Below are 13629 nucleotides of genomic sequence, written 5' to 3' on the forward strand. Positions count from 1 at the left end.
TCAGAATTTAAACCTACTATTCCATTCATTATTTTTAAATGAGGGTTTATTTCTATCTTTCAGTTACTGCAATACGACATTGCTCATGAGCTAAATTAAGGGAAACAGATAAGAAGCAAACCCCTGCAATGTTAGGGAAACTCTAAATAGTTTAACTGCCTAAGAGAGGAATGAAGAATTAACTGAAAACTATCAAACTCTCCTTCTACAATCATTTTTCTAAAACAGGATTAATCTATCAGAAATCTGATTATTCCAAAAAGGGTCTTAAACTCTTAGCCTTTAAATCAGGGGTCTTCAAACTTGGCCCTTTTATCACTTGTGGACTTCAACTCCCAGAATTCCTCAGCCAGCTTTGCTGGCTGAGGAATTCTGGGAGTTGAAGTCCACAAGTCATAAAAAGGGCCAGGTTTGAAGACCCCTGCTTTAAATGTTAACGTATATTTCTCAGATATGATTTGCTATGGGTTCATTTCCTTGTACCTGGAGCATAAACTTACAGAAGACCATAGGAAGAAAACTGGGCAACTGAAACAATGGATCCTTATAATGGAAGCAGTGATACTGGGATACCGGAATCGAAGATGATCCTGGAATTACTCTCTAATCTGACCACATGAAACAATTATTTCTGGTACAGATTATAGTAAATCTTCATTATCCTTCATCTCCTATCTCCTAGAACTCTAAGCATGCAGGAAGAAAAATTAATGTTGTGTTAAAATAGTCTCAACGTTCTATGATGACCCCACATTTTTTGTCTCCCTTTGGTGGCGGATGCATGATGGGGAAAAGAAGAAGAAAAGATAAAATTCTTCTTTAGGTGTGAAATCTATTCACACAGTATATACTAGTCACAGAGATTGAATGATAGAACTGCATATGTGAACTGGCTTCCAGGAATACACCAAACAATACTTATTGTAGATTGTCATTTTTGATTTTTTTTTCTCTGTTGATTGAAGATTGTTTTCTCATACTATAATTTAATCATTTGATTTATAATTTCCATTAGGTTCAGCTATTTGTAACAAAGCAACAGGATATAAATATTTTTAAACCATGACTACATTCCAGCTGGCACTACATATAAGGGCAATAACTCTCTACATCAAAGCTGGCGGAAATTATTATTTAATGCAGTTTGAGATTGCTTTATTTTGTTATTTCAAAGCAGCCTTTTATCATCACCATCCTACACTAAATTCGTGCTGTTTAAATCAAGATATAATAATGGGACATCAACATTAATTCTACTGTAGAACAAAGGGCCACATAAAGTGAAACCCTGGAAATTTGCAAAGAATTTGTTTGCAAGCCATCAATTTGAGTTGTCTGAAGCCCCTTTAAACTGTGCTACTGAAATTCAATAGCAAAATGTCAATTTTATTGGATTTTTAACTAACTGCATTTAGTTTAAACTGTTTTAAACTAAAATAGAATTTATTCATTTATGGGACTTCTATGCTGCTCATCTCAATACTATAGTGACTCTATTATATTTATTACAATATAATAAAAAAGTAAAAAGTGCAAAAAGCAATTTAAAAATAATAAAAATAAAAATTAAACCCAAAATTATACATAGCCTTGGTTAAAGAATCTTCTCTATCCTATCAGGCACTCCCAATGTAGAGGGCCCCTATAGGGCCACAAGCCAAGCAGCAGAGCCAGGTTTTTAGGCTCTTCTGGAAGGCCAGGAGTAGGGGGAGGGGAATCTCATCTTTGACAGGGGAATATTTCAGAGGCCAGTTATATCATGCGTGATATCACGGCTAGAGTTATTTCATGGGTGAGCAACCTTACCCTACATCTCGTTTTAAGGTTCCAGAGGACCTATGGATTGCACTCTAGAAATTTCCTGATAACTCTGCCAACATTCTTTGACATAATTTTTTTCATTTTGCCCCAGAAAAACTACAAAACAGGTTTTGTATCTTAAGCTATCCAACCTTGCACACTGAATATGGTCTTTTTCCAGAAAGAAACATTTGGTTTTATTTTGATTGTTCTTCTGGTTTAATACTAGTATTTTGAATACAACACTGCCCTTCTGGTATGGTCACTATCCTATTCCCTCTAGCCTGAGGAGGCCAAAATGGGGGAAACTGATCATCACTGCAATAGAGAATAAATACTAAGCTAGACAAATCAAGTGGTTTGAATAAAAATAAAGCAAGTTGTAGTAGTTCTGTCTGCTGACTGAATGCACAAATGCATTATAATAAAGTTCCTAATGGGAACACATTGTAGAGATACCATTAATCCATGATAGTGCAACTCTTTCTCTTTGTACTATAATAGAAATAAAATTAGGTACCTGATACATCTTTGGAAGATTGTAGCAAACAAACCAATCATATATGATGAGACATGCCCCTCACTGAAAAACATGCGTAACAACGCAATGCACTAATAAATTAATGGAAAACATATACTAAAAAGTAACTCTAAATGTGACGCTTGAGTAGATAATTCTGGACTCAAGTACTTCTCTGTATTTGATATAACTCAGGATTAAACAACCACTATTGAACAGTGCTTGTTTGACTTTACTTGTTTAAATAGTCACAGTCGTGCCTTTGCTTATATTTCTACCTAGCATGATTAGTTCTCTATCCATGCAGCAGTGAGGATTTATCCATAAAGAAAATAATCATAGTCTGAAGTAACTATTGAGAGTGAAAGCTCCCGTTGCAGCATACATATTTTGAACATTTTCTATAGGGGAAAATTTAATGTAAACAGAATGGTTGAATTCATACACTAATCCAATAATTTAAATATGGTTTGCTCAACAAGCCATAGTGCCCAGGTCTTCACAAAATACTATGAAATGATGTCATCTCATGACAAAACATAAGCTACAGTAATAGCACATTATGCTTAGCACTGTATCTGAATAAATTAAAAAGAGTAATTCTGTGCAAAGTAAAGAAAGAGTTTATGGCAGGGGTGTCAAACTCAATTTCATTGAGGGCCGTATCAGCATTGCAGTTGCCCTTGGGGGGGCAGAGCGTACTGGGTGGGCGTGGCTGGAGTGTGTGTGGCCTATTGGGTGGGCAGGGCCAGCTCTACATTATTCGCGTCAAGGGTACCTATGGGGGCCTGGGCAGGAGTGGAACAGATCTGAGGGTCTCTGGCAGAAGGAGATGGGACTGGGGCAAGTGCCAAGGCATGGTCCACTGGAAGAGCCTCACTGTTCCTCTCAGGCCATGCAGGGGGGGGGGGCTGGACGGTGGCACAGAGGTCAAATGCCCAGCCCAGCACTCAAGCACCCGCGGCACTAAGCCCAGCCCCTCTTCCCCAAGGGGGTGCCCAGCTGCACCTACCTCCTCCTCAAGTCTGCTGCTGCTGTGCTTGCTTTACTTACCCAGATTGCTCATGATGGGTACGAGGGCAAAGTCAAGAGGGGGGCCCACTCCCTCTCCATGTGAGGAGACCTGGCTTTGTATCCAAAGCTTCCTTAGCAATAGGATGGAGAGCCCCCAGAATAGGCCAGGAGGAGGGAGCAAGCGGATGGTGAAAGGGCAGCAGAGAAGGACTAAGGCAGGACTTCCCTCAGACCGTCCCTCTCCTTCCTTCCTTCCTTCCTTCCTTCCTTCCAGTGGTGGGAAAATATTTAAGATGAGGGAGGGAGAAAACAGGCAAGAAACACAGCTGGGGAAGTGTCATCCTTCATGAGGTATGAAGAAATGCACCATTTCCTGGAAGTGGCCAGCGTATGGCCCTCACCTACTTCACATAGTAACTGAGTTGGATAATGTGCCATTACACAGTTTACCTTCTGAATGCTTATCATCTGTTTCTTTTTCTTTTTTCTTTCATAATTCTTAATTTATTTATTTTTAAAAATAACATACCTAGAATCATCTGGGGTTAAACAGTCTTTGTATGAAATAAATGAGTAAACATTTTCTTCAGAAATTACTTACCAATAATAATAATGTAAATTAAGCCAATTGCTCCTACAGCGCCCATAATTGCTAAGCCTGCAATCAGAACAGATCCATGTTTTGGTTGACATGCTGTTGAGAAAAAGAGGTGGGCATTTAGGTTAGCAGTGAAAGATTATGAAAAAGGGGGCTCTGAACAATGTTGTAAAGATATTTGAGTGGTCATATACCTTACATTTTTCAGACATGATAGGAGATAATGCAAGGACATCTTCAAATTGTATACATAAATTAGATTTGATTTTTTCATGGCTTTACTATATAAAAGTTCAGACTAACAGAATTTTATTTATTTTTTTATGACAGAATAGTATGCGCGTGCATGAGTCTGCTTAATCTATATAGGGAAGGTTGTATCAGTTAAAACAGTTACATAATAATTAAACATTTCAAACCCACAACCCACAGACTTGACAGGCATATCTGGAATTTTAACTCAAACTCTTACAAAAAATATGCCATGAAGGAAGCTTGACATGCATGACAAAATGTCTGTCATGGTAATATATCTGTTCTCACAACCACCAATTCATCAGAGAGCAGGATACAGTAGTCCACAATACTGAACAAAACCATAAGCTCAAAAAATGATACTATTTAAATTATATCAAAATGCTTCACAGTTCATATTATATAGGACTTCCATATCTAGGCTTCAAAAAAGTGCAATAATCACTAGATGGCAGCAAAGAGAGTTTTATTTATTTGGAATTTTACAGTTCTGATATGGTAGCCCCATATTAATGCAGTACCTTTATTTATAGCTTTATTTGTTATATTTGTATCCCACCTGTCATACAAACGCTCAGGATGGGAAACATGAAAGCAATGCAAAAGATATAAAATACCATATTTGTTCAAAAGAAACAAAACACGAAAGGTAATCTTTTTTTTCCTCTTTGGCAGCTCCTTAAAGCAGCCATGTCTTTTCCCAGAGTTGAGTATCTGCTATAAACAGCTACAGCAGCAGCAGCAGTCTGGGAAAATCCATGCTTGGCTTTAGGACAGACATGTCAAACACAAGGCCCGGGGGCCAGATCCGGCCCACGAAGTGGTTTCATGTGGCCCACGAAGCCATCCTGGAAAGAGTGAGGGAACGGCCCCCACTGCCTTGGCCCTGGCCCAGAGACCCTCCTCCTGCCAGAGACTCTCAGATCTGTCCCACTCCTGCCCAGGCCCCCATAGGCACCCTTGATGCCAACGATGTACGCCCACCCAGTAGGCCATATGCACTCTAGCCACGCCCACCCAGCAGGCCACGCCTACCCTGGCCACGCCCACCCGGCCCCCTGAGGGCAACCGCAATTCTGATGCGGCCCTCAATGAAATTGAGTTTGACACCCCTGCTTTAGGAGATGCCTACAGATGCTTACATGCAGGCCCCTGTGCCAAGTGCCTTTTCCCTCTTGAAACTGAAGCCATGCGCAACCATAGCACATAGCAACTAGAAGGAAGGGAGCATGGCAGTGAGGGAAGGACCACAGAGAAATGGGTTAAGAAGACAGGAAGGAAAGCAAAAGGAGGGAATAAAATGAATAAACAGAAGGTAAGGGGGGGGGAAAGCAAGGGCAAGAAAGGAAAAAAACCAGACAGCATTACAAAGGCAAGCCCAAATTAAGCTACAGATAAGCTAATCTTCAAAGGTATTCATTCTTTTCAGCAGTGATGCTTGCAATACTTTGGACTTTTGGTTTATTACCTTCTTTTCAAGACCATGTAAGATGATGCTGAGCTGCAAGGGCCAGCATTCTTTCCCATGCTAACTAGTACCCTGGAAGTCCAGAAGCATTTGATATGGGTTGATAATATCTGAAAAGTATTGAATTTGATATAGACATATAGCTGTGCTTTGTGGTAATTTTGTTTTAGTTTGTGACAGCCACAGTATAAAAGTTAAGTAGCTTCTTTAGAACCAAGCTGTAACACATATTACTTTGATAAAGTACATAGTTTACCTGTCACGCACAAAGCAAATCCAGCCACAGAAATTACATATCCAAGTGCTTTCAGAGCTAGCAAAATAACTGCAAAAAGTGGTTGCTTCTCAAAAACTAGGGAAAGAACAATAATGTTACTGAGAAAAGAGCATATTCAGAAACAAATGAGAAACAGAACAAGTCAGGATCTTCCCCAAAATAATTTAAACTTGTACAAATATGTATCTGGCATGGGGTGTGAAGCAGATAACAATATCAGGAAGGATAAATGGTATAATCCCAGAGTAACTTGTTTTATGTGAAATTCTCAATTATTTTTTCTTGTGTTCAATTGTGCCAGATTGTCAAAGACTGCCTGGACAAGTCCCTGAGTTTTCTTGGCAAGGTTTTTCAGAAATAGCTTCCTATTGCCTCCTTCTAACAACTGAAAGAAAGTGACTTGTCCAAGATGCCTAAGGCAGGACTACAACTCCAGGTCTCCTAGTTTCTATCCTGATACAATCGCTACACCAAAGAGGCTTACACAACTCTCAGTATAATGTAGTAGAATAGAATTTAGATAATAAAGGCCAACAAACAGTGCTGACTGGCACAAGAGTATATGGAACCCCTAGGCCACACTGATTTATGGCTCCATCTTTTACTGATGAAAATTTCCATATTTAGAACAATTCATATTGTGGTGCCTTCTAAGCTTTGGTGCTCTAAGCTAATGCCTACTTGGCCTTAGCCTAATGCCCACCCTGACAACAAGTACAGCCCTTAAATCAGCCCATCAGTTAGTGTGCACCTACTTATAAAGAAAATAAAGTTTCGTACATATATCCCTAGTGGGTATTTTTAGCTCAAATTCTTGTTTTCACTTCAAGAAAAGTGATACTTTGATACATCAAAGGAATCTCTAAGTGATATTTTGATATATCAACGCAAACAAAAAAAATCCCCTTGGCAATGTCACAATTTGGTACTCTGGTGCCAATTCAAAATTCTGAATCTTTTCCTTCTTCTCCCCAAATGTTGTCTAAAGTTCAATGAGTATACTGTTATTCAGTGCCAATCTAGAATTTTTACTAATTTTATGATTTTCCCCCTTCTGCATTCCCCCTACACCTTCAGAATTACATTTAACTTAGTCTCTAAAAAGAAATATAGTGATCAAGTAAATGAGAAGATTCTCACCTGATGTGAACAGGAAGTATAAAAGAGGCACTACAATGATTACAGGGATGACAATGATGCCGATACCAGCTTTAACCGATGTTGGATATCCACCTGGATGAAGTCAATTTTTTTAAAAAATCAATCCAGTCTTTACTGTCAAGCTATTATATAATAATACTATTGATATTAAGAATAACTACAATGGGAATCACAACGAATAGACCATCAAGTTTAAGCCAAAGGTTATTTCTATTTTTTTCAAGTTGACTTTTTTATTTTATTCCAATACAAATGGGCTGGAGGACCTGTGGATTTCCAGATATTGTAGAATCACCAACATTCCCCAGCACTAACCATATTGGATAGGAATAAAATTGCTACATGCAAAGAAAAAGGTTAGCCCTTAGCTCTAAAATTTGCAACTAATAAAAATGCAGTAGGAAAGCAAGAAAGGGAACACATTTGACTCGATAAAGGGTATGACTGACTGATGAGAACAAAATAAGTTTGAAATGGCCATATCAGCCTCCCTAATTCTTTATTAGCAATTTGAATAATTTACACAAATAATGAACTGTCGTAAGTTGTGACTATAGCCTGCGGATAGCCTTGGGATAGGCTGAAACAGGCAAGAAGATTTAACTAGCAAGGTATTCAAAAGACTTGATAAATACTTAACACACACACACACACACACAAACATGAATACATACATACATACATACATACATACATACATACATATATATATATATATATATATATATATATATATATATATATATATATATTCACCAATCCATATTTAATCCATATAATTTTTTGATATGTCACTAACTACTAGTTCTTAGCTAGAAAGTAATATTAACATTGGAACATGTAAATAGTTTCTTATAAGAATTTCACCCTTGGAAATAATTGTAATGATTGTATTCTAAAATTAGCAGAAAATTATAAAGCTGACCTATTTAAGTGCCTCCTGAGGGAAAGAATAGCTCAAGAGAAATACCATTTTCCTGTTAAATGTTTATCCAATAGTAAGGGGAAATTATCCTAACAACACAGAATGAAAATACTAATACAAATATTTTTAAATGACAACAATTAATAGTGGAAATGCTTCATCTATATAAACTATTTTATATTTTAATGAAGGATTTCTACTCTTTCTGGTCTCAATTTTGGCTGTTTATGATTGCAAATCAGCTGAACAAACAACAGTGCATTTAAGATTCCTTTTATTTGATATTTGTGGTGATTTATTAAAAACAAGAAAACTAAAAATATATATTTTGTATAATAAAAATCAGCAAGGAGAGTGAGAGGGAACCATGACCAATTATTGTATTTTTATAATATTTCTAATAAATAAATATTTAATATGTAGCAGGAATAATATATACCAAGGTTCTGTATTCAAAAGATCTGTTGGACCTATAAAATTAGGACAGTTATAGTAGTAGAAATAAAAGTAGTAATTTAATCAGGGTTAGGAATAATATCTTTAATTCACTCAGTGACATTTTGAATCTTTCATACCTTATATAATTTGCCTGTTTTTATGTAAAAACTATTATCAGTCACATACTGGCTATTATCAAATTTTGTACATAGCTTAAGGCCCAGTTTAGCTTGATGGAGTACATTTATTTATTAAAATTCTTACCTTGGGCAAAAAGAATGGTACCAGTCACAGCAAAAATTGTTATTAATAGTCCTGTAAAACTTAAGCCAATTTTCCTTTCAAATTCCATGTCAAACTTTATAGCTAAAAGAAAAATAAAGGATGAAAACAACAATTAGACTAAATGCTTAAATACATGGCTTTCGAATTATGCCTTTGAAGAGCATCAACTGAATATTATTGCTGTATGTGTGTGTGTGTGAGACAGAGAGAGACAGAGACAGAGATTTGGGGTAGCATTAATTATAAAACACAAGAATGTTTTAGAAATAAACCAATACATTGGCTTTGTTAAGATTGCACTCCCATATTATTTATTTATTTAGGCCCACAGCATGGGGGAGGAGGGGCATTTTCCTGGAGATGCTCTAAAAGCTAGACAGCCATCTGATGGGATTGCTGTGCTTCGGGCTCAATGGCGTACATGGCCTCTTACAACTTTATTTTTCATCTGCGTTGCAGAATTCTGAAAAGCATGGATGCAAATGTAATCCAAGTCACACATAGGTTTGGGAGGTGCAAATTGTATATCTCTAGTTTTAACAAAATTCAGAATGAATTTTGTAAGGCAACATTCACTTTCACTATGTGAGATCTAATCTTCAAAGATCACACTTAAGAAGGATTAACAAGAAAACAATTAAGGCAATCACCTCAAAGGAAAGATAAACAAAGGTGTGAGACCCAGACAACAAACTTGTGCAATGCTTAAGCATGTCTGCCTTTGGAAGAATATCCCCCCAAAAAGAAAGAAAGAAAGAAAGAAAGAAAGAAAGAAAGAAAGAAAGAAAGAAAGAAAGAAAGAAAGAAAGAAAGAAAGAAAGAAAGAAAGTTCTGTATGATCCCAATCTTGCTGACTTTTAGGAGAGTACTTAAACCTTCCTAAGTAAAGCTCTCACAGGTTCTGTTGTTGTTTCATGTGGAGTCAGTAAATACAAGGCCTCACTGTGCAAAAATCTTTTTCAGAGAGAGGGAATACAACTACAGGAACAAGAAATGCATCACAGGAACAATAGACATGAATCATAGAGTAGCTATATGACACAGGAAACAAATACAACAGAGATGGATGATAGAGCTGCATATAAGGTAAACATAACACCCATAAGATCTTCTCCTTATCATGTTAATCAAACATTGAAATTTTGGATGAGAACTAGTAACAACACTTCCTATAGGTTGAATCTGTTGGGTGGTTGCGAACGTCTGCCACTACAGGTGAAGACTGGCCCTCTACACTAAGAGTTTCTCCGACCTTGCTGAGGTTGCTGGGATCTTCTCACCTCTTACTGGGACAGTCTCCCTTTGACTGCTGTCAGGTATACTGGCTTGCTCATGGCTGTTATTAGCATTGGTCTGTGGCATCAGTACTGTGCATTCCCAATAGCCACTGGGTAAGTGTGGCCCAGTAATACCAGGTGAGTCGGGCTGTCCACAGGATATGGAGAATCAGGTTGCAAGTCAGGCTGCTCAGCCACAGGTGGATCCACACGATTGTGATGATAGAGAGTTCCATCAATGTCCACTAGATAGGAGCGTGACAGCAATCTATGGGCCAATCTTCACCCCTAGTGGCAGACGTTTGCAACCACCCAACAGACTCAACCCATAGGAAGTGTTGTTACTGGATGTCTACTGCCAATGTGGTTTACACAAAAGACTGCATTGGTACTGTAAACTCTTAAGAGTAAAAAACGGTTCGTAAATCTCAGATCAAATAACATAATCCAAACCTGCTAGCTGGATTCGGGTGTAACATGTGATATCATAAATTTAAAAAACAAAATGAAACTGGCACCTGAAATACCTCTTCAGCCTAGTAGCACCAAACTGAACTTATATTCAGGAGAAGTAATAGAATCTTTGGGACTTTTCCAAACAGAATGCAGCATATGTGGGGGTATCCACAAAATTGAATTTGAGATTGTGGAAGACGATCAGAAACCACTATTGTCTGGATCAACATGTGAGCATCTGGGTTTGATGCAGTTCACCATTCTGGCTGAGTTACACAATGTTGAGATTCACCCCTCAAAATCCTTGGTGAGGCCAGTGACAAAACAGCAAATCCTCCAAGACTACAATGAAGTGTTTGAGGGCCCCATAGTATCTGTTCCAGGAGAGGTTCACTTTGAACTTGATCCTGCCATTTCACCAGTACAATGTGCCCCACACAATGTGCAAATAGCCATTAAGCTGCTGGTCAAAGTACAACTGGACAAGTATGAAGCTGAAGACATATTAATTCAGTATCTGAGCCTACCGATTGGATAAGCAACATGGTTGTTATTAGGAAGCCTGAAAAGATCCCAAGTCTCTGAATATGGCCCTGAAATGGTCACACTACCTAATGCCAACACCTGATGACCTTTTGCACAAACATAATACCCATAAAAGCTGTGACATCAATCACTGAGCAATTGCTATGTAACTATTTAATTATTGCATATTTTATCTTTTTTTCCCTGGTGGGGTTAACTTTTTTAGTATTCTTTCCATAGATCTTTTTTATTCCTCTGACAGACGTCTTGGCAAGTGGGTAGCCCTAGATACTGTTTAAACAATAAAAAAATAAACATATCTAGCTTCCCCACTTATTATCCAAGGCTTAGCATTTCCAACTGAAATCATCATATAAACTAGGTAGTGGCTAGGCAGTCATGGAAAAATGTAAAACTAACAAAATACAATTAAAAGCTGATTATTTTAAGAAGACAGAAAAATCATGGAAAATAGAAAGCTCTTGACCTAGCACTGAATAATGCTAATGCTCATGCTAATGGAACCTCTCTGGAGTGGGAATTCCACCAATGTGGTCTCCAAAAAATCCTATGTTCTATAGCTGTTAGAATTACATAAGATTCCAATATCACTGTACTTGTCATTAAATTGTACCCCTCTTGCCTAAATAAATGCAGACACTAATACCCTCTTCCCTTTTTTCATTCTCTTCCATCAGTGATGGCAGCAGTAACTAGGTAAAGTCTATTTGCTAAGTAACACTTGCTTCTTATAATCCAGCAAGCTGCAGTGTTTCAAACCCTGAAAAAAAAACACGAGGAGCCAGTCTCAAGGTAGGTATCAAGCTGCTAAGTAAGTTAAACTAAAAAAAATTAAACAAACAATAGGAATTAACAATTGGTTGAGAAATTAATGAAAATCTGTCAGGAAAAATAAAGATTTTGTTTATTGTTTGTATGGAATGATAGCAATTGCAGTAATCATAAGGAGCCTAATGATATAATGAAAACATAAAAATATATAATAGTAAAGGTAAAGGTAAAGGTTCCCCCGCACATGCGTGCTAGTCGTTTCCGACTCTAGGGGCCGGTGCTCATCTCCGTTTCAAAGCCGAAGAGCCAGCGCTTGTCCGAGGACATCTCCGTGGTCATGTGGCCGGCATGACTAGACGCCAAAGGCGCACGGAACGCTGTTACCTTCCCACCGTAGTGGTCCCTATTTTTCTACTTGCATTTTTTTTACATGCTTTCGAACTGCTAGGTTGGCAGAAGCTGGGACTAGTAGCAGGTGCTCACTCTGCTACGCGGCACTCGGGATTCGACCCGCCAAACTGCCGATCTTCTGATCGACAAGCTCAGCGTCTTAACCCACTGAGCCACCGCGTCCCTATAAAATATATAATACAATAATAATAATAATAATAAAGTTGGAAGGGACCTTGGAGCTCATCTAGTCCAACCCCCTGCTCAGGCAGGAAACCTTATACCATTTCAGGCAAATGGCTGTCCAGTCTCCAGTGTTGGAGCATTCACCACCTCTGGAGGCAAGTTGTTCCACTGGTTAATTGTTCTAACTGTCAGGAAGTTTCTCCTTAGTTCTAGGTTGCTTCTCTCCTTGACTAGTTTCCATCCGTTGCTTCTTGTCCTGCTTTCAGGTGCTTTGGAGAATAGCTTGACTCCCTCTTCTTTGTGGTAGCCCCTGAGATATTGGAACACTGCTATCATGTCACCCCTCACCCTTCTCTTCATTAAACTACACATACCCAATTCCAACAACCGTTCCCTATATGTTTTAGTCTCCAGCCCCCTAATCATCTTTGTTGCTCTTCTCTGTACCCTTTCTAGAGTCTCGACATCTTTTTTACATCGTGGTGACCAAAACTGGATGCAGTATTCCAGGTGTGGCCTTACCAAAGCATTGTAAAGTGGTATTAGTACTTCACTTGATCTTGATTCTATCCCTCTGTTAATGCAGCCTAGCACTGTGTTGACTTTTTTGGCAGCTGCAGCACACTGCTGGCTCATATTGAATTGATTGTCTACTAAGACTCTGAGATCCCTCTCACAGTTACTACTATTGAGCAAGGTACCACCTATACTATACCTATGCATTTGATTTTTCCTGCCTAAATGTAGAACCTTACTTTTTTCACCATTGAATTTCATTTTGTTAGATAGTGCCCAGTGTTCGAGTCTGTCCAGATCCTTCTGTATCTTAAGCCTATCTTCTGCCAGCTTGGTGTTGTCTGCAAATTTGATGAGTTCCCCATCTATCCCCTCATCCAAATCGTTAATGAAGATATTGAAGAGCACTGGGCCCAGAACAGAGCCCTGGGGCACCCCACTACACACTTCCTTCCATGTAGATGCGGTTCCATTGAGGACCACACGCTGAGTACGGCCTGTCAGCCAGCTACGAATCCATCTGGTGGTGATACTATCTAACCCACATTTTTCTATCTTATCAAGTAGTAGGTTGTGATCTACTTTATCAAATGCCTTACTGAAGTCCAAGTAAATTATATCTACAGCATTCCTCTGGTCCACTAGTTTTGTCACTTGGTCAAAGAATGTAATAAGATTTGTCTGGCATGATCTGTTTTTGACAAACCCATGTTGACTTTTAGTGATGACTTTGTTTGCATCGTGTT

At 38.4% G+C, this 13629-nt stretch overlaps 1 protein-coding gene across 9 annotated transcripts in view; it reads right to left on the reverse strand.

Annotated features, from left to right (window-relative positions):
• CD47 (CD47 molecule) overlaps positions 1–13629 on the reverse strand; it is an 82886-nt gene that overhangs the window by 17783 nt on the left and 51474 nt on the right. For 5 of the 9 annotated variants that reach the window (XM_083361385.1, XM_083361386.1, XM_083361383.1 and 2 more), the window contains 4 exons: positions 8721–8822; positions 7073–7165; positions 5912–6007; positions 3936–4028 (listed from right to left, as the gene is read on the reverse strand). In XM_083361385.1, coding sequence (XP_083217511.1) covers positions 3936–4028; positions 5912–6007; positions 7073–7165; positions 8721–8822 — 384 coding nt within the window. The other 4 variants (XR_014492359.1, XR_014492360.1, XR_014492361.1 and 1 more) reach the window with 4 other exon arrangements.

The sequence above is a fragment of the Vipera ursinii genome, assembly GCF_947247035.1.
Source record: "Vipera ursinii genome assembly, chromosome: 4".
NCBI classification, from domain to species: domain Eukaryota; kingdom Metazoa; phylum Chordata; class Lepidosauria; order Squamata; family Viperidae; genus Vipera; species Vipera ursinii.